This window comes from Platalea leucorodia (assembly GCF_965183815.1).
Source record: "Platalea leucorodia genome assembly, chromosome: 5".
NCBI lineage: Eukaryota > Metazoa > Chordata > Aves > Pelecaniformes > Threskiornithidae > Platalea > Platalea leucorodia.
This window is the reverse complement of record NC_138827.1, coordinates 34,756,692-34,778,270: the sequence shown is the minus strand read 5'-3', so window position 1 is coordinate 34,778,270 and position 21,579 is coordinate 34,756,692. Positions and strand designations below refer to the sequence as shown.

Below are 21,579 nucleotides of genomic sequence, written 5' to 3'. Positions count from 1 at the left end.
GGATGGGGTGCATTTCTGCTCTGGTACTGCCTGCAGTTGGGCGATTAGGGTGCTTTCCAGGACCAGGGGAAAGCAGGTTTGTTTAGGAGTGCCTTTAAACTCCTGCATGCTAAAAGACTGCTTATGAACAGGACATTGCCACTACCTCCTTCTCTTTCTTCTTTTCTTCTTCCCATGTTCAAATAAAACTGGCTGCTGCTGTGTTGAGCACAGAGCAGGTTCCCATAGGTGTGTTATGCGTGTTATGTTTATAGGACCCCGTCCCCTTGGCAAAGATTTCTCAGTGGAATTGAGGCATCGCTAAAAAATACAGACTGGGCTGCTTATTGCTGGCAGGGTCAAGGTGGTCCCGAGCATATCAAGGAGCACAACACAGGCATTTGCCAAAGTCCTGCTTTTGGTGCCAAAATCCTTTTGTCAAGTTGTGACTAAAGAAGTAAGTAGCCACAGAGCAAGGAATTAAATGAGTACCCCAGTCAGTAGCCAGTCCTTTCCAGCTGGCATTTTGATAAATGTTGTATAAATTATAGTCCAGTATAAATTATAGGCATATAAATTACAACTTGTAGCATGGGATATTGGACCTGCTGGGGGTTTTAGCCTGCATATATGGCATAGCCAACATACTGTTTCCATCATTTTAATAACCTTTATAGAGCAGGTGGCTGATGCAGTTAATGCTGCTATCATTTTTCTTTCCTTGTGTGATTTGCTGTGATGACAGTTCCATCGTTTCATTTTGAGTATTTAAAGTTATTAGGAAGCACTTTTAGGCAATCATCTAGTATAGGTATTTTAAAGCATGCCTAAAGCATATAGGGAGTCACCCCTTTTCACACTGCATATTTCTGAAAAGTATATGACATATTCCATGTTAATCTGTGGAAAAACTATGGACAAGATTACCAGCTGTGATAAACTGCCTAGCTTAATTTAGTTAGATGGAGTTATGCCCTTATGTTCCAGATGGGGATCAAGCCCAACTTCTTACAATTGCAAAGATTTCAAAGATGTGAAACATTTCTAAGATCATTGAAATATATATTTTGCATTTCAAAGATAAAATACAGAAACCAATATGTCATCAAACCATTTAATTTTCTTCCAAGTATGAGAGTAAATTGACAAGAGATCAGCAATTGGCAGGAGAACAAATGAAACATATTGAAAGAGCCAATTTGCTAGTATCAAGGGAGGCAGATGTGTCAGTTTTACATCTGCTGAAGCAAAGTCCTTGTTGCTGGTTTTTTCCCCTCCTCCTTTTAAAAATTTTTTCATTATCTAAAGGTTTAATTATTAGATAATTGAATAATCCTTTGTAAGTGACCAAGGAGCACTCTGTTCATTGAAGAGCTCCTTTCATCCCCGTCTTGTGATTCTGGCAGTTACAGTTCATTTGTGGAAGTTTCTGATTTTTTCCCAGAACTCATCACACCTGACACACACCAGATTTCAATTGCAGCTGAGTAGTTTCCTGGGCCCCAATACCCCAGATGCCAATTTACTACCTCTTTCTTGAACTAGCTATTAAAAGGGAAGCAAGTGGAAATAGTACTGAGATTTCTCCTGACAGTCTGCTTCAGGATATAGGCAGACATCATGGCAATAAGCAGCAAAGGGGAAAAAAAAGCAGGTAAGGGTAAGCATTTCCATGTTTTTAAATGCAGACAGCAAGGTGGGACCCTTACATAGTTATTTTCTCTGTGAAGCAGGTAGGCAGGCATGAGCTAAGTCTGTCAGTAGGTGTTAGTCACAGCTGTAAGTCTGAAGTGTGGCAGCAGCCACTCACTTACAATGAGTAATTCTCTGTCCTTGACTTTCCCAGTAACTATTTGCTAGTCTCTATTCTCCTTATTGTTAGTTTATCATCTGTCAAATTCTTGTGAGGAGGATTTTAACAATGCATTAACAAAATGAGGTAGCATAATTGTGTAATTCTTAATATTTTATTAATTTCCAAGAGATTTGGTATGTGGTATATCCAGAGTGTGCAAGCAGAGTTGGAAAACCAAAGAATTTCATGAGAGAAGTGGTAGGACCTCTGGATTTGCAGAAGCTTTGTTGCCAAGTTATATATCTGTGAATCAGATCTCATGTATGCATGCACCCTGCAAACAAGGAAACTGGAAACATGAAAATATGTGATTTTCTTTTATTTAAAATAGGTATTTTCTGTTGCTAGGAGTTTGACACTTTCGTTTTGTTTTGTCTTGTATAAGCTTTGAGCTGTTAATGTGACTTCAGGAGTTAAAGCTTGAATTAAAAAAAATACTGAATATTGTAAAAGTACGTTTCATATACTGAAGGCATTTCTAAAGCACTGAGCACTGTAGCCTTGAGGTGCCCATTGATGCTTGAAAATAACAAGCAAATCTGTTCAAAATAAACTATCACAACCTTCTCTTTTTGGCCACAATTTTTTTCTTAAATTCCATGCTAGACAACTTTTTCCACAGCAGAAGAAACTTAGCTATAGGGAAGGGTTTGATCTGCTTGAGAGATGTATTACTCAGTTACTGCAAGGAGGACATCCGTTGACTGGGCTGGAGTACCTCCCCTCTGTGTCTCCAGACCATCTCTGGTTCTCAGCAATGGGAGCAACATCACAGGGCTTAGAAACAAGTACATGCAATGTGTAACTTCTCTGTGATATCAAAAGGGTATTCACGGTTAAATCTCCCAACCACTTGAATCTATGGCAGGATTTCCTTTTTAGCTCTGCTTATCAGTGGCGAAACAAGGTACTTCTCTAACTATGCAACTTATTCTTGCACCATCCTTCACTCAAAGTAAAAACATTCTGGAGAGCAGTGCTTGAAAGGAAGTTTCAGTTTGTTTCATTTCTTAGGATTTGTTATTTGGTTTACACTTACTCAAACAAGATCAAGGTGCCAAGTAAGTTCATATTGCTATCAAAGCACATGTGACCTTTAGGAGTTTGGGTCTGTTTTTTTTTAAATCAAAACAGACAGGTAGAAGAAAGGATTTTGTAGATGAGGAACTGAGACAAAGGCAGGTTAAGCGATTCCCCAGAGTTCCACTCACAGTCTATAGCAAAGTCAATAAATGAAAATGAAACCTGTAAGTTTCTCAAGGTCACCTCTTCAAGGATGCATCCAGCTCACAACCTCCAGTTGTGGATGTGGTTTCTGGAGCATGGGTGGAGGTGGAAAATCAGGAAAGGTGACTACTATGTAAATGAAGGAGCGGGATCTGCCTTCCAGGAGAAGAAAGAGCAACGTAGAGCTGGAACAAAGTGGCAGAACCCATCTTTTGTATCTGGGAATTACTGGCGGTTGGGGTCGTTATGTCAGGGTTGTTGGATTTGGTGCCAGTGAAAATGCCTCTTGACTGTCTAGAGGCATATTGTATGTGTAGAACTATGAAGGTCAACAGAGATGCCTGTATTTGTCAGAACAGTTTACACTTGCCTGCTTTGCGCTTTGTTATCAGGGGCAACCTCTTGCGGAGTAGCCACCAAAGATGAGATTTCCTGCTGGGATGATTACTTCTAACTGTGCTGTTCCCATTATCATCCCAACAACACCCCTCAGCAGAAATCAGTGTGCTAGAGCACTGCTGACATAAAAGATGCAGACAGTATTTGTCATGCAGTCCATTGGAGAGTCCACAGCCCTTCCCTGTGCTTAGTATAGATGGGAAGTCTTCAATAGCAGCTGGTAAATGTTGAATTATTAAATTGTGTCTACAGCACTTCATATAATTATTGCCCAAGTGATAGTACAGTGAGATAAGCCTGGTGTCGACAAGCAGACTTTTCCACCTTCGGAGTCTGGGTAACAGGCTTGCTGTTTTCAAATTCAAGAGAAGTCCACTCTGTCAGGAAGGATTTAAATAGAAAATTAAATGGGTTTGCATATTGCTCTGCATGACAGATTTTTTTGTTAGCCTTCAAAGTCTGCATGATCTAACCAAGCATGTGGAAGTAAGATACATATTTCTGAGTGCTGTAATAGTTGTAGTTATTGTGAAGAAGCATTAAATATAAGCAGTTACCACAAATTTTATTTTAATCCACTAAATATTCTGTGGATTAACAATACTGTATGTGGAGGCAGGAAAACAGGGATGGTTGAAATCATTTTTGGGTGGCTTCTCAATTGGTTGTCCATTCAGAGGGAATTCACTCTCCAGTGATCTTTTCTTCCTCAAGGAAACAAATGTAGACAAGAGAGATGACTTCACAATTGTGCCCTAGCTAGAAATAACTGCGGCAGAAATTCCATTTGCTCTTCCCATCTCTTTCTGATAAAGTGCCGTTAGTACACCCCTTGCCTCTTTCTGTGAGATGTTTGTAGGCAGTGTTATTGTGGAGGAACATAAGCTGCCACCACAGCCGTTCTTTAAACATGCAGTTGAAAACAACAGCTCTGCTGTGGTGACAGAAAACATCAAAGCAACAAAACGCACTATTTTATCTGATGGGGGTAACGATATCTCAGCTAATAAAATGGCTGTCATCCCTGCCCATTGTATAGATAAGGAAGCTGAGGACATTTGGATGCTCTTTGTTGGTATGCCAAGTTGCAATTATCCTATGACAGAGCCCTTCTGGGCTATGATTGATGAAACATTTTGAGGGGGAACACACTTCAATAAGTGAATTTCATTGGATTTGATGATGACATCGCTCGCACAATGGTTGACAAAAACATTTTAAGTAGAATGAGGAAAACATGGCCTCATTTAATCTGCCTGGGATGTCCTTGCCACATTCATTTATTTGTATTGTATGTTGGATGTAAACAAGTCTAATTCTGAAGTTCTTGTGTTGACCTTTTCTGGCATTGAGATCAAAGTACTGTCTGCAATAAAGATGAGAAGACTTTAAAGACTTCAGTGGCTTGTCAGGGTAGGGTATGTTTAAACATAAAATAACACAACAGTGCAGCCTTTGGCTAAAACAGGCACCCAATGAAGTTCTAAAGAAATTTGTTGCTCCTCAAGAAACCCATCATTATCTTGCAGTTTAATGGCCTAAAAGTGGACTTGCTTTGAAAACAATTTTTCCTTCTTTCCTGGGCCTGAACTCACAGGATGACTCTGCCACTTGCCTCTAACAGATGTAACATGGATGTCACCAGTTAAGAAGAAAGGAATGCCCTTTCCTTACTCAAATTCCTGGGTAGATTTGAGGACTGGTAAAGCCCTCCTCCGAACAATAATCAGCCCTCTGTAAAACGTCAGCCTTTCCGAAGCACAGCATTGCCCTTTTTGCCACAGTGTGTGCTGCTGTCCCATCCCCAACATGCCCTTTTCCCTGACTCCAGCTGTCCCCTATCCCAGATCTTTCAGTGAGTCTCTGGAGAAGATACTGGAGGTTGACTTCACAGTGCCTGATCTGGAGCCAAGGCAGCTGGAGTAAGAATTTAAGCTCTAACCCAGTATTTTCATATTTAACAGCTTGACCATTTGAAAATAAATGTCTTTTAAACACTACATTTCTCTGTGCATAGTCTGTATTTAGATTGGAGATGTAAACCTACTCCATTTGACTGAATAAGCAAAAAAAATATTTAATGCTTACTATAATACAAAGCTTGCAACAAATCCGAGCAGAGAACCTTTCCCAACAAACTATTCTGGGATCTGCAGTATCTTGACTGAGCTGGGACTTTTGGAGCAAAACTAAGGATATCCTATTGAACTGCCTGTGCTGGTACATCTAGAGATGGGTACAGAGGACAAAAGGCAATTACTTTTTTTAATGAACAAAACATTTGATACATGATGTAATAGTTTTCCTGGATTAAAAATAAAGTAGCAGTCTTTACTGTTGCTGTTTGCTAAACCGGTTTGTTGTCCAACACTTTCAAAAAAAGCTTGCAGCACTTTTCCACTTATCTAATAAATGGCCCTATTTTCAGGGTTAGTTAACATGCTGTAGAAATCTACCCAATGCTTCTGCAAGTTCAGTCTATTTGATAATCAAGATGTTTATATTGATTATGTTTGCTTGAACTTAGATTTAGGCGTTTACTTTGAGAGGCTTATTTCAAGAAACTGAGGGAAGCTTTTTTTTTTTTGAGTGATTAGCTTGGGAAACAAGTTTTTAGTATTTCCAACAGAGAACTTTGCAGCTGAGTAACACTTAGAAAAATAGTAGTGAAGGTTTCTGCAGTGCCTCCCTCTCTGTCAGATCCCCAGCATGGCAGTCTGTGGAAATGTGTTAGTTTTACAAGCCTTTATTCAGTACCTTATAACAATTCTCCTTTTCTGTGGCTTCTGCCTTCTTAGTATGTAAATTATACCCCTCACTTTAATCAGTGGCAGCAGTGTTTTCTCTGTGTTTTGTAATTGGGACTTTGTCTCCAAGTGTCTGCTGAGCTGACACAGTGCAGTACTGGATGAACCAAGTCAAGCAATAGCAAGCAGTGTGGCTGTGCAGGATGATACTATGTCCAGGCTAATAGAGACTGTGTTTAAATGGCTAATTAGCCTGGCTAGAGAGCAGCACTAATGCAGCATCGCTGCTTGCGGTACGACCTGCCTCTGAGCTCCACGCAGCCCTCCAGTGTGGCATACAGGCATATCTCCAGTTGCCGAAAGACACACAGCGCTTGCTTACACAACATAGCTACACCCTCCTGCCTGTCAGTACTCCCAGGCGTAAAATGCACATAATAACACTTAATGTGGCAGTTGTATTATGGCAGGCACACTTGAAAGTGTTTGCAGTTCTGATTTGTGCCACATTTCAATGTTATTCCCTGTTATAAGTATTACTTCTGTCCAAACTGCAGATATGTTTTTAATGGAACTTTTATATTTTTGCCTACTAAGTGTGTTTCATATCTTTGGGATAATAAAGTCTTTAGCCCCTGTATTTAAGAATAAACACCCTCACTAGAAAATGACAAAGTTATGTAGAGAACAGTGATTATGAATAAACAGAAAATTTCAACCTAGCACATTATAACTATTGAAAGGCAGAGTTGGTGGTGTAGTCAGCAAGGGAAAAGTCACTTTAGATTGAATTAGGATGCTATATACTCCGCTCACCTTCAAAATTCATTGAGGGACCCAAGTGGGTTAACTTGTTCTGCCTTTGACATGGAACTGAAGTTTTCGAGATTGATGCCTTAGAAAGAAAGGTCCAGAAAGGGCTATCAAGACCATTAGGCATAAGGAAACCATGGGCTCCATCACTTCAAAGCTGTAGGGTTCAGGAGGGAGAGATGAAAGAGAAAATCTGGCCTTCAGAGCAGTCTGGTTTTTGGAAGAGGTTGCTCTAGAAAAGAGGAGGGTTATATACTTTTCAAATGAGCAAATTCCACTAAGATGATATTTGGCTATTATATGGGAAATTGACTGTGATTACCCAAAAATCTGCAACCCTTTAACTGAGCCTGAGCAGTACCATAGACCTAACTTCTCCTGAGTTTTATAACCTCTAATTTCACTTGCATCATTATATTTAGCTTTCATTCACATCGGGGGGGGGGGGGGGGGGGCAGGGCAAGCAGGCGTGGCAAATCCTATATGCTTTTATAGTGACTTTTGTTATCAGAAATGAACTGCTGGGGTCAGTCTCTAAAACTATGACTGTCAGTAGTTAAGACATTTTCACCATGGAGTTAAATATTTACAGCATTGACAGTAGCTGGAAATACTTCAGTGGCTATTGTTGAAGTCATTAGTCTAGCTGAAGTAATGCTGGCATGTTTTCCCTCTGGGTAGAATTCCTGAGTCTAATTGTCTCCTCCTTGCCAGACCATATTTGATATCTTCAGGTTTGGAGACTGGATGTTTTCCAGTAATTAATGGCTTTTCTCAGTTGTAGATTGAAATTATTTCCTTTTGTGAATTAGTCTATTGCTTAGTAGTGAAGATACTGAATTCCAGAGCATTTAAATAGGATAACTTACAAATAGAGCTAATATAAAAAACACACTGTCACCAAGCCACATGAAAGCTATGTGGGCCACTGTAGAATATGCTTAGTTCACATGTAATTTTTGACAAGAATGAAACAGTATTGACTTAAAAAAACAAAACAAAAAACCCCAACCCTATTCTTTGCTATGGGTGTTATCTTCTTCTAATGACCTAACCTTAATATTAACTTAGAGCAATATAGGTCCATGCATCTCATAGACTGGCATTAGTTCACCTCATCTAACCTCCTGAATAGTACTGGCAATCAAATTTCTTCAAGCTACTCTTGTCTTGAGTATTGTAACTTGAGTTTGACAAAAGTACATCGTGAACTCAATGTCTCTGATGCCCAGACTAGACTACTTAAAGTACTTTGTCCACTCAGAGCATAATTAGGCTGTGGTTTCAGAAATCAATGAATACTGTTCCACAATGGAAAAAACTAGCTTCTCCTGTAGTCACTGTTTTATGGCCTTCCATGTTATTTGAGCTATTACTTCTCTCAAAGCAATTTTACCACATCTTTTATTGTATTCTGCTTTTTAAATCCAAAATGGAACATAATACAGATCTCAAAGCTAAAAGCAAGAAATATTTTAAATATCATTTCAGATATGTTACAGTAAATTATTTTTCAAAAGATAAAATTTATTGAAGATAATGTAGTACAATGACACCTGCACTTCATAATGTACCACCTATTTTAAGTAGCAGATTCAAAAGCATGAAGAGGGACTTCTAGTCAAATACCGATGAGCCTGGTTTTCCTTTCTACATATGGATCTGTCCTTGTTGCCCAAATAAAGACTTACTACTAAAGCTCTTCCAATCATGTTATAGCATGATTTAGCAAAAACCTTTTCAATTCAGTTTTTCTTTCCCCTTCCAAAAATGCTGCTAAAGTCGTAAATGTGAACTGACAGTGTTTGTCTCCCCAGGGCCAGGAAAGTAGTCTGGAAATGTGAGATGTAGGAACTCATGTTCATCCTGACTTCCAGCCTTGTGTTTCACTTGCTGTTAGATGGGCATTGTTGAAGAAGCCAGAGAGATCGTGACCTCTGAGCGATGGCCCTTGTGTAACTGGCTGTAGGAGACATCCATCTAGTAGTTGTCGGGGATTAGATATGGACAGAGTAATCCTGATACGGTTATACTGCCTTTCTTTACATGCATTTAACATCTGTTGGCTGCAGTTCAGATGGATCCCAAGATTTGGTGCAGGTAGTGTGCAATCTTAATTTCCTTTACAAGAAGACAGTTTATAGATTCTGCTGTAATATGCAAAAGAAAGTTTGGGTTTAGACAAATACCAGAATGTGCCATACTAAGTTTATGTATTTTGGTTCAGAAAGTTCTACAAACAGAGTTTTCAGAAATTAGTGTTGGAAATAGCAAGAACCAGGTGCACTGGGAATTGAACAACTACTTTGAGTCTTATTTTCCTGAATGCTATTAGACAGTGGCTACTGGAATATTGGGGGGATATGTGTAAGCAGCATAAATAAATCATGGCATTTATTTCTAAAAACTGAAGAAAGGGTTAAACAATGTAGTCAAGACTTCAGCCTCATTCTGATACATGTTCTTTCATGGTGCCAGTTCTATGCCAGCGCTATGGTAAATGGAAAATGCAATGGGAAGTCTGCAAGAAATTACAATGCAGATATTGTCTCACTATAGGTTGTTTGGGTTTTGTTTGGGTTTATGGGTTTTTTTGTTTTGTAAATGCAGTTCTATTTACAGTGCTGAAACAGAACTTCTACTTGGGCTGCCCATTCAGTTCTGCAGCGGGGCATAGTTATCCACTGGCAAATCCCTCTCAGTAAGGGACCACTGTCCTGCTCGTTTTCCTTTAAACAAAAATATTCTGATTGTGCGTGTGCTGTTTTACTTTTCAGTTAAGTGATGAGTTTCAGTGAAAACAAGCAAGTTAGCAACAGAAGTGAAAGCTGGATTGGGAATGATGTAATTTAATAACAGGGAAGTTTCTAAAACCCTTCTGCTGGTAGCACTAAAAAACATTGACACCTGCACACTGCTGGCAGTTCGAATCCAGCATATTCCCATTCAGCTGCACTTAACCTTGTTTTAATTCCGTGTTTTTGAAGGAGACAAACCAAGAAACTGATGATGTCTCAATTGCATTATGTCTAATCCTTGAGTAGTAAGCTTGACACAGGGTGCATGGCAGGATGCTGAGGTTGCATTTGGTAATTAGATCTGTGTGGGTGAGGAAAGGAAGAGCAATGTGGTCTTCATTCCTGACTTCTGCTCTTGGCAGGTTTTGTCCCTTTGCTTCTATAAAAGCAAAGATGCAGGTTAATGGGAGCCACTCCTTGGACTTCAGTGAGTTTGAGGTCAGGCTCTGCTATGGAAACAGACTTTTCACATACTTAAAGCAAACATGAACATGTTGTTGTTCTGTTCACTCAGAAGTAAATGCAGAAACAATCCTGCTGTTTCAGAGCCTGCCACAAGAAGGAGTGATGGAGCAGGTCATCGCCGAGGGAAAGCCTTCTTCAGAGCTAGAGATGAACCTGGGCTTGCCCTTTAGTTCATACATACCTATCTGCCCACTCAAGGGAGGAATTCTGCAACTGGATCTTAGTTTCTGGCTCCTGAATGTATAATATGAATGACCCCAAACAAAATGACAGTTGATAGTTCCCATCAACTCCAATTAAAAGTACCTTTAAGATACAACTAGCTCTGTGCCTGGATCCAGCACCATGGAACTCACATGCCTCTGTCACCGGCATTAACTATTTGAAACCGCCCTCTGTGCTCTGTGGAGGGCTCCCAGAGTAGCACAGTGCCGATCCTGTGTGATCATCTGGGTGCTTCCAGCCCCAGCTCCCTGGCACGGTGGGAAAGCAGTGCTGCTGTTGCTACGTGGCATTCAGGACCCCAGGGCTTAGTCCTATGTGACTGAAGGATAAGTCCATATCCTGACAGAGGACAGCATTATTTCTTATCACAGCCTTTGCTGCATGCTTGTAGCGAGTTCGATAAAGCTCATCAGATAATGCTTAATGTTTCTCTGCTGCATTCAAGCCATGTTGTCTCTCACTTACCCCCTCTTTCACATCTTGCTTACCCATACTATGATGGTGCCACAATGGTTTTCATATATAAGCTGTAAAGTGGTGATACATTTCCTGGCCGCATTTTCTGAATAAATATCTTTCCTTTTTTGTTTTGAAATGTGGGGAAGTGCTGCTTGGAAGTCTTTCTTCCCCTTTAATCAAACTGTTTGCTAAGCTGTTTTCCTTCTGTCTTATCTCTTGCTTGGGACCAAAGTGTTCAGATTTGAGTGGCAAGTCTCACTCGTTCACATCCTGCCAGATGGGACCCTTGGGTTGTTTGGGTTCATGGTATGGCTAACTGGGAGCTGTGTGTGACTGGAACTGAAAATGGGGTTATTGTTTTATCCCTTCCTGTTCAGTGTCTATAAACCAGTTTTCCAGAGAATTCATCTGGTCATCACTCCTCACCTCCAAAGCCAGTTTGAGAACTCCAGCAGACCATCTTCATCCTGGATTTTTTTCCATTTTACTGTCTCTGACATTACTTTGCTACAGTCTCTCCTTTAGCTTTGCATTTTAACAGCTCATCAGGCTAGGTGCTCAGCTGCTGAATTAATACCACGTTCCTGGGAGGAAGGCAAAAGGGGAGCCTGGAGTGCTCAATGTGCAAAGAGGTCATGGTCTGCTTCCCTGAAGAGTGAGTGGCAGCTCCCAGTCCCTTGTGCCTGAGCTGCAATGTGGGTTGTGCTCTTCACCTGCACCCCTGACAGGTGCCCGGAGACCCTGCTCACTTCATCAGCAGGGGATGCCTGACCAGCTCTGAGTTTTGCCTGTAACAGAAGGGATGAATCTTCATAGCACTCAGGTCTTCCCCTCATGATCTGGTCAGGGAAGGGGTGTCAGCCAGACAAGAAATAACTAATTTGGGGTTTTGACACCCAGACTGAAGCTCCCCGCTTGCAGCTGCACAGCTCTGAAGCTTTCTTGCTGAGTGTCTGCTGGTCAGTGCAGCTCTAAGGTCCCCTCTGGGGGGAGCGGTGGGGGCATGTTGCTGCTGTCTGCAGTGCAGGTAGACCCCTGCTGTCCAGAGGAGGAGGGGAAGCAGTGCTGGGGAAAAGGTGGGACAAGGCCACCCAACAGCTATTTATTCCCCGCTTTCTTTCTGTTTCACTAATTCGAGCACCCTGTTCCTTTTTATTCTCAAATTCCTGCAGATGCTTGTCTGGGTAAATGGTTTGTTTCCAGTCAAGCACTAGCACTTTTAAAGATTTCCCCCCACCCGCCTTATTCTTCACATATGAGTGATCACAAATTATAGATTTTCTTGTTTTGATACTTCAGAAATGTTGAAAAGGCAGGTTGTTCTGTGTGGCTAAACAAATGACAATTTCATCGTTGGCACTTGCCCAACAATAAATGCTTTTCATGTTTAATTTGTAATGTCTGAAAATACCAGCAATAGATGAGGGAAGCAGTTGAGATAATATTTTAACCTCTCCAAATCTTGTCCATTCTCTGAAACTCAACCTCAGCGTGCTTTGAATATGTAGGATCATGCCTTTCCTTCTTCTTTTAGACTGTTCTGCCCTGTTTCTTAAACTGGGACTAGGGGAATTTTTTGTTGTGAGGCCCTTTAGTTCAGCCAGACACGAAAGAACTGCTGATCTGAAATCATCTCTGCATATACACATAGCCTGGGAAGAATGTGAGAGAAAATATTTGTTTGCTGAACTAAGGACTTTTAGGAGTCCAGCTAGCTGCAGAGCCATCAAGTTCAAACCAGTTAAAAAGTCCTGCCGAGCTATAAAAACATCCTGAGAAGGCATTGTGAAAAGCTCTTGCAAGGAGCTTTTTTTATGAAATTTTAGCAAGACTGAGTTTGCAGTGGCAAGATTTCCTATGCAGCAACTGCATGGTCCCCTGCCCCAGTGTAGGACAAAGATGAATCGGGCCCATTATGAAAGCAATTCATATTTAAATGAGATTTCCAGCCCAGTTCTGCAGTCTCAAGTGTTTTTTCTAAGCATCTGCTCTTTCATGCTGATTTAGACCCAACTTGAATGCTGAATCTTTGGAGAATCATAAACAAATTGTGTTAAATTACCATTAATGGAAACACATCACAAGGAAGGAAAGGCAAGGTTGTTAATGGTATCGCTGTTCTTAACTCAGGCTGCAATGGCTGTAGATGCACACTCCTGCAGCACAGAAGTAATGTATGTAAGATCACCCACTGTTCTGAGACCTCCAGACAAGCTAAGCACAGCAGGGTGAGTAGCACTGGAATTTGTTTTACAGGAAGCCTTTCATTTCCTTGCTTTTGAGGGGTTAAGTGAGGCACTTCAAGTACTGTTCTCCCATGAGGGTTACACTAGGGAAGGGTAGTTTTAGTTTCCCTCAGGGGCTCCATAGCAGCTTTGGCAGCAGAGGCTGCTGTCGAAAGAGAACAGCCGGATGCAATGAATCAATGTATTCCCCAGCCACTCCGGATGCGTTTCCTACCTACCCAGTGCTGTCCACTTTTCAGACTACTGTGTCCAATACTGGTCCCCAGCCCTGTGCTGCCACTGCTGTTCTTGATAGACAGGTATGCTCCAGAGGCCTCCAACCTTGGTTTCAAAAGGCTTGGATTGGGGCAAAATTAATTGTTGATGTTTTAATTGCTTCTTTTTATGTCATCTGGGGAATGCACTGAATAAAATGTAAATGTATTGTAATATACAGTAATGGCCTCAATATGAGCTGCTTGTGGTCCTTAGTAACAGCAAGCATTTATTAAACTTATGAAAATCACATCATCATGCCTATGCTTTTTCGGGCGTGGCTTTGGAAAAACTCAGGTTATCAAACTCAAGCTCTGGTCAGTTCTTAATTCATTAAAATCTTTCTCTGGAATGTCAAGCTGTCAAAAGAGTTCACCCACAACAGTCAGATTGCTGCTGCCCTGGGAAGCCTGTTGCCTCTCTGGCCAGCTTGGCTGGGTATCCAGGTCAGATCCCACAAAGCACCCTGGCCACAGCACAGATTACCCTGTGTGGGAAGCCAGGACTGTGGCCCCTGCCAAAGAAGCAGAGGAACAAGACTCTCGAGTGTTCTGCCTGTAGCAAGGCCCCAGTAGAAAGTCTTGGGAGATGTAGGTTTAACTGCAGATTTTGATCCAAGACTTCGGCAATTCCAGCTTTTCTGCAGAAGAGCTGGGAGCATGGAAGTCAAGGGCTGAGCTCACAGCTGTGCAGCTCCGGGGCAGGTCTTCCACGTGGTGAGATCCCAGGCAGCAAGTACCTTCAGCCTTGGGCCATCCCACCCCAGGAGTCCTCCAGCTGGCTACCACCAGTGACCAAACTCCAAGTTCAACACTGCTAGTTTTCCAATCAGGTCACTTAACAATTAATAAAGGCCATCAGCCTGATTGATATCAATTTAATTCAATGCCAGAGAGCCCAGAATATATTCTATAATACAAAGTTTCACTTCTACAAAAATCTCATTTTGCATGGATTGGTGAGGACTGAATAGGCACAAATCACTCTGTTTAACTTGGGTGGTTTCAACCTTGTTTGTTACTTGAAGGGAAGGGAGAAACAGTTTACTTCAAAATTTACAAAAAGGAAAAAAAAAACTTCTGTGTGATTGTGAATCAATATGACAAGTTTCACCCCAAAACTAACTCTTCATATTATATGTCAACATATCATCAAAAAGTCTGTCATGGAGATGTGTTCAGTGCAATGGAAACCCTTCAAACCTGTTTTGATAAATCCGTTGCCATAAGACTTTCCCTCATAACATTTTTCATGTAAAATATGTAAACAGTATTACAAAAATCTTATATCTAAAATTGATAATTCAAAGCATTTTCTCATGCTTGTCACAATAATAACAAATTATGTCATTTTGTAGCTGTAGTTGCCCTGGCATTTTCCTATTGTAGCTTATAATTTTATAACCAGCCAGTATTAAAACAGGATATATGACAGGGTAAAACTTGCACTTTAGAAAGTATATGGAATATGATAGAAGAAATTTCCTCTATGCTTTTTTCCTAAAATCTTATTGGATTCCTCTAGCTTCCAACTGCATCATGGCCCTAAAATCCATAAATCATTCTTCCTTTTTGTATTTCATATGTTTTAAAGCTTCTAAAAGAATTGAATGCTCTTTATACAAAAATGTATTATATTAACATTAAACAAAATTCTTACACATTTTAATTAACAATGAATAATGTTACCTGATGTAAAAGAATGATTGTTCAAACACTGGATCCAATTTATAGCCCTCTGTGACAGGGAAAGACTCCACCAATGCCCAGACTTCTGAGTGGGACTACTCAATCCTAAACCGATGGTGTTCTCATATTAATGAGCACATGCAGTTTTAATACAGAATTACCATCCTTGATTCAAATTGAGTTTGAAAGGGGTATATCAGCTTTTCAGATTTTTTTGCTTTTGAAGATCCTTATATGTTTTCAAGAGACTAGTAGAGAAATGATTACATGCAGCTAGCAGCTGGTTCCGTCTAACCATAATTATATTTATGTACAGTAAAATACTGTAGCTGCATTTTTAAGGTGAAAATGCAGAACTGGTTTTATTTTACACCTGTATCATGTAAGAATCCTACCAATTTTCAGGTACATATACATACGCATTCCTGCATCCACCCATCTTTGGGTTACTTAACACAAATTTCCTAGAAAACTATTTATAACCTTCCTCACATTGTGATTTTTAATGATAAGATTTTAGAGCAATCCAAACAGCATAGAACTGCTGTTGAAAAACCAAAAACCAAACCAACCAAACAAAAAAAACCCAAACAACAACCTGCTCCCCACCCTCCCCACCCCCAAAATACATTTCTCAAGACAGTTCAGCTATTCAGCAAGTGTCTTGTGTATCAAACACTTGAATGAAGGATTACCATTTAACCACAATAATTAACCTTGTCATTTGGCCAATCTTGTTCCTAAAAGTGTCCCAATTTTTCATCAGTTACTGGAAAAAAAGGAAAAAAAAAAAATCTTTAAAGGAATGTGCATTCCTGAAATACTGCCTGTAGTGTTCAGTGGGTATCTGTGCCAGCAACGAATGCACATGACATAATTAAATTGGGTAGCAACAAAGCAGGTAGGTTATATGCTTGCTGTCATTTAAAGTATCCTCTCTGTATAGACAGAAAATTTTCTTAAAAATCAAACAAACAAACAAAAACCCAAAACATTTTTCCATCTATAAATCCTGTTGTTTTTTTCCTGACATCCTTTAAATCACAAATCCAATAATATTATAAATCATGTAAAATTTAGAAAATTACTTTAAGCCCCTGGGCTTCACATTGAAATGCTGTCTGAAGAAAAAATTCAAATTGTTTATACAGAGAACTAGAAGATATTTTTGTCATCATTGTTGATCTTGTAAAATATTTTCTGTGAAATTAGGCAGATTATTTAAACACAACTAGTTAAACTGTATACGAAACTCTTTTTTTCTTGAAAACTTCTTCCTCACTTGCTTTTCTCATTAACCCAGTAGTTTTCCACAGCAAGCACCACCCTGGGCCTACTTACGTCAGTGACTTTTATGCCATTAATTTCAGTGGAAGCAGGATGTGGTCCAGTAAATTATCCTCAGCATGGTCTGCTCAGTATTACATTAGACCATGGGAGTAGTGAAAAGAAAGCTCCTTATGAATTTAACTCTTTAAAATATCCATTCTTGTGTTTGCAATGTAAGTTACTGCTATTCTTCTTTGATATTCTGAAGGTTTCTCAAATTATCAAAAAGGTTGTCTCAATAGGCAAGCCTTCTAAGGCAATATAGTCACCATTAAACCCCTTATAGACATTCTAAATATTGAGGAAAAATGCCAATAATCCAGTGGAGTTAATTAGGCATAATTGTAAATAATTTCTTGATGACCACTGCATGAGTCATTTTAAGACTCCTTATAAATTTTTTGGACCACCTGAAAAAAGTTCTAGTGTTGGATTTTGAGGACTATAGTTGAGCTCCTAGAAAACAAATCCAAAAGAAAAGTTCTTGTATGTAGCCTGTAGCTTCTCTCTCATCGGCTCTGTTATTCCTCTACTTTGAATGGAGTCCTGCAGTGATCAGTGTCCTGCTTCTCATCTTCCATTACTACTATCCCATGAGCTTTCCAAAGTCAACACGTATTGTTTTCTAGGATCTATAATACTTTCTCAAGACCAAGTTTACTCGGTAGCTAAAATAAGGTAGTCCGCTTCTTTTTATCATTAAATGCCAGGGTATAGGAGCAAACTGGGACTGCAAAAGAGCCAAGCACAGAGACACAAACAAATGATATTTGAAAAAGTGGACCTTGCTACCAAGACTTGTAAAGTGTTCTGGGGCTTGGTCTCCACAATGCCATGTGCCAAACTGTTTTTTTCATATTCTCATGCTTAGCGTTTGAACTTGGATAAACACACACTTTTGTGTCTCTGTCATAATTTCAGTGAGACTAATTTGGTTTTACTTTGGCATTCTTTAAGTAAGATCCAAGACATACACCTCCTCTGCTGTATTCTCATGAATAACAAAGCTGTAGAATAAATATTGTTGACACGTGTTGGCAAAGTGCTTTTATACTTGGATTCCTCATTAAATTACATTCAATTGTAGTTATAATGAGGATAATCCATTTGATACTGTTGACCCAAATTCCCCTGAGGAAAGCTGCAGTTCTGAATTGATATTTGCATCTCTGAGTCAACTGAGTAACATTCAAAATCACGTCAGACTTCAAATCTGAAAAATATCCTTTTCCAACATTGTTCTAGGGGTTGTGACTAAGTTATATTGCAGAAATTTATTCCTGCAATGCTTTACAGCTCTTGGTGTACTTTAATCTTGCCACTTCACTAGCTTATGTGACACTTTACTTATCTGTACCCTATCTCTGTAAATGCCTTATGAGAACACTGACCATCAGGAAGCAGAAGCACCTTTCTGAAACTCATCCCTGGGCATCTTTTCTGAAATCATATTTCTTCTCCCTGTCATGCTCCTTAATCGTTCTTCTTCTGCAATAAATTGTTATTTCTCTCCCTGTTAGAATTCTTTCCTGTCATTCATCATGTTATGAGTATCTTTAGCTTGAGAACAGGAACAAAATCCCAGTAGACTTCAGGAAGCCTTTAACTCTTTTTCTTTCTCACAATGTAGAAAATAGACAACTCCGCTCAGAGTGTCATCTTCTTTGGGAGAGTTTCGTTGATTTGTTTGTTTCAGAGTTTTGGAGTGCTCTGGGAGAAATGGGCTACTTGGAAAGATGGAATTATCGGTATTGTGAGTGTTACTCTCAGTTTCCTGAGTAGAATGTCTGGATAAGGAAGCTTTTGAAATTTTTCTCAAGTTTGGTCTGAAAATTCTTTAATAGACAACAGGGACCTTGGAAGATTCTGGAGAGGAAACAGTTTTATTGAGTCATTGCAGAAGATCAACTATATAGCTCAAAGCATGAGTTTATGATTTCATTTGACCTTTGATCAAGATAGCTGGATCCCCGTGCTCACAATGATAGCACATGCAGAGGCTCTGCAGAGAGGAAGTAGTCTTCAAAATTGTGTATATAGTTCCTTTTTCATGTATCATTGGGAGCATGGGATTAACCCTGTAAAATAGATCATGTAATTCTGCAGATACAAAACTGATGACTTGCACAGCAATTGCTAAGAGGTAAAGATCAAGCCATGAATCTTGCTCCTCTGTTTGTTAAGATCTTTGCGATAACTAAGAAAAAACAATATACTTGAAGAGTCAGGTCAGTCAGTAGGACAAACTTTATAAGTTTGTTGTCTGGGACTGCTGAGAAATACCACAGAAGGTCTTCAAAAACAGGCCAGAAAAAAAACTGTCAGTTTAGCTATATTGATCCTGCTTTGGTGTTAGGGAACGAAATGGGTGATTTCTTGATATCCTTTTGAGCTCTGTTTTCTGTGATTCTAAATTCCCAGATGTATCCTCAGGGTGACTCTCTACCTGTAGATTTTTGGGTACCAAGAAATCTTATCAAATACAACCATGGCAGAACACGTGCTTGTCTCAATCCATTATGCCAAGTGAACATCCAATTGAACCATTCACTTTAGTATCCCACTGTTTCTTATTTGTTGACTCACGCAGGATGAGGGCAGAAGAGTGCTGCTGAACACCTGATTACATCCTTGGCAATGGGAAAACTATGTAGACAAACACCAAGAGTGCCAGCTCAGCATTCAAAACGTACATAAATAAAATACCGGAGGCCAAATTAAGCTTTTACTTTACTGTTTTCTTCAATCGGCAAATGCAAATATATTTCTCCATAATTTATGTCTTGACAGATGATAATGAATGTGAAAATGCTACTCAGCCTTGTGGAGAGCATGCCAATTGCACAAACACGGTGGGAAGTTATTTCTGCATGTGTGCACCTGGTTTCAAATCCAGCAATGGTCAAGAAACTTTTGTACCTAATGATGGAACCTCCTGCGTGGGTAAGTTATTAATGTCTGCCAGCTAGCTTTACATTGTCACTCTTCTCTTATTGCTTCTGTTAATTATAGAAATCTAGCAAAATGCTTTCAGATTTGTGAAGTTTGGTGTCTGGATATAAAACTCTCACAATTTGGACTGGTACAGACTTAATATTCCAGTTCAGACCCACACGTCTCACTGATAACACAGCAGCTGCAATTGTTTTCAGTAACACTTTAATCTTGACTCTGCTCACAATAATTTTAATCCACATTTCACAGTTTTAGATGATGAATATATAGTTAAGGTAACACAGAAATCCCCAATCCACTCAATTATGTCCCCGTTTCACGGATCTGTGAGCAAGGCGGTCATATTCTTAAAACAAAGCAGGGTGACAAAGTATTCTGCATTCAGGTCGCTCGGGACCAACAAAATTCTCTATACATTTGACCTACTGTGCTCCAAATATCTTTTGTTTGGGGGCTTTGGTTGGGATATTTTTGGTGATTTTTCAAGTCTGATCAAAAGCAATGAGCAAGGTCAGTAGTTATCCTACCTCCTGTGCCATCCATCAGCCTCTGTATCTGTAGCAGTTGGATGGAACCTGTTCAGGATTACAGGGGAGGAAAAGTTCTCTGGAAAAATGTTATTTCTGAACAACTATGCAATCCTTTAGGATTTCCTTTGAATGGAAGAACTGTAACTATTTCTCTTTTTTCAAACTCCTGGTAATTTTCTCTGTATGTTGCAACAGTCCTCAGGGAATGGGAAAATGAGAAATAAATCTATTGCCCTTTACACCTTTATGCTGACTGTGTCTCATTCTAGATATGTCTCTTGTGAGCTTCTGAGTGCTGACAACCTCTCTTCTTACTGCTCTTAATATCAGCAGAATGGCTGCATATTAAGCCAGAAAGTGATCTAATCAACATTTCTTGCCCATTGCTCACATCCATCTAAAAGAGCTCTGCTTTATCCAGCCGCTATGAATCGTTCTTAAATTAGCTGGGACTGAGACTGTTAGCACATTGAGCTGTAAATATTCTCACAGTTTCTGGTCCAGGCTTTGATTTTTACGTTATGACATTTCCTCAGCTTCAGAAGTTTTGTCTTCAAAGTTATTTCTCTGACTGTTCTTGTGTCACATTAGCTTTTTACCATTAGCTTGCTAATTTCTTTTTTTTGCCCTTTTTTCTTTACTGGGAAGACTGATATTTTTTTATCCTCTGCTGGGGGTTAGTTTACCACTTTTCTTCTCCCTTTTGCAAATCCATATGGGAGGAGCTGAGAGCTTCCAAAACTCAGACTGAAATAAAGAATTACCTGTGGGCACCTTCTCTCATTAAACAAGTGTACCAATTACTTTACCAAGCAGTGAGTCCTAAAGACAACCTTTTGATCCACAATTAATTTTCTACTTTATCTGTCAGGGAAACCATAATAGGATATTTTGTACCCAATGGATCTGTTGTTACAGGTAGTAGAGATGATGCGCACAAGCAACTGACAGTAGTGTATTCAGGGTGTACTATACACAGCTGAAGCAAACACCAAAGTTGTCATTGTAAATACAGTGCAAGTTATCCAGTACAAATCAGAGGATGGAGCTACTGAGTATCCATCCTACCCAAGATTATAGGGCCCCAACATATTTTCAGATTCTGCAAAGTGTTAAGTTTTCTTTTTGGTGTATGTATATAATGTATATGGTAGTAACTACAAATACAGTGGTTGAATTTTGGACAGTATGTCATTATGCAACCTATTTGTTTATGCCATCAAACCTGTCTGGATTTCCCAGTGGTGTGAGTGTGGTACGTCACTGTGTGTGTGTGAGTCCATTTCAAATTCCATGTGCATATGCGTGTGTGTTCCTTCCCTCTTTGAATACTATACTAAACTTCCGAATACAAACTGATTATAACTCTCAAGGTAGTGGATCAAAAGAAAACTTGGGACAACGGCTTTGGGAAATGCCAGTTCACCCTTAGTCCAACCAGAATGTTGAGTTTTGAGTTGAGGGTCAGCAGTATTTCATCCATGTTATCAGGTAGAATTGGTGAAGAGATGACAATGAAATATGCAGCTAGAGGAGGAACTGGAAGGTAGGAAGGGAGAGAGAGAGAAAAAGAGAAGGAGAAAGGAAATGGAGAAGAAAAAGTGAGGAA

The 21,579-nt window shown here is 39.7% G+C and overlaps 1 protein-coding gene across 2 annotated transcripts in view; it reads left to right on the top strand.

Moving 5' to 3' along the window:
• Nucleotides 1-21,579, top strand: part of ADGRL4 (adhesion G protein-coupled receptor L4) — a 76,376-nt gene that overhangs the window by 20,493 nt on the left and 34,304 nt on the right. For both annotated transcript variants that reach the window (XM_082313613.1, XM_082313612.1), the window contains exon 4: nucleotides 19,276-19,428. In XM_082313613.1, the coding sequence (XP_082169739.1) occupies nucleotides 19,276-19,428 (153 nt within the window). The remainder of the gene's footprint in view (nucleotides 1-19,275; nucleotides 19,429-21,579) is intronic.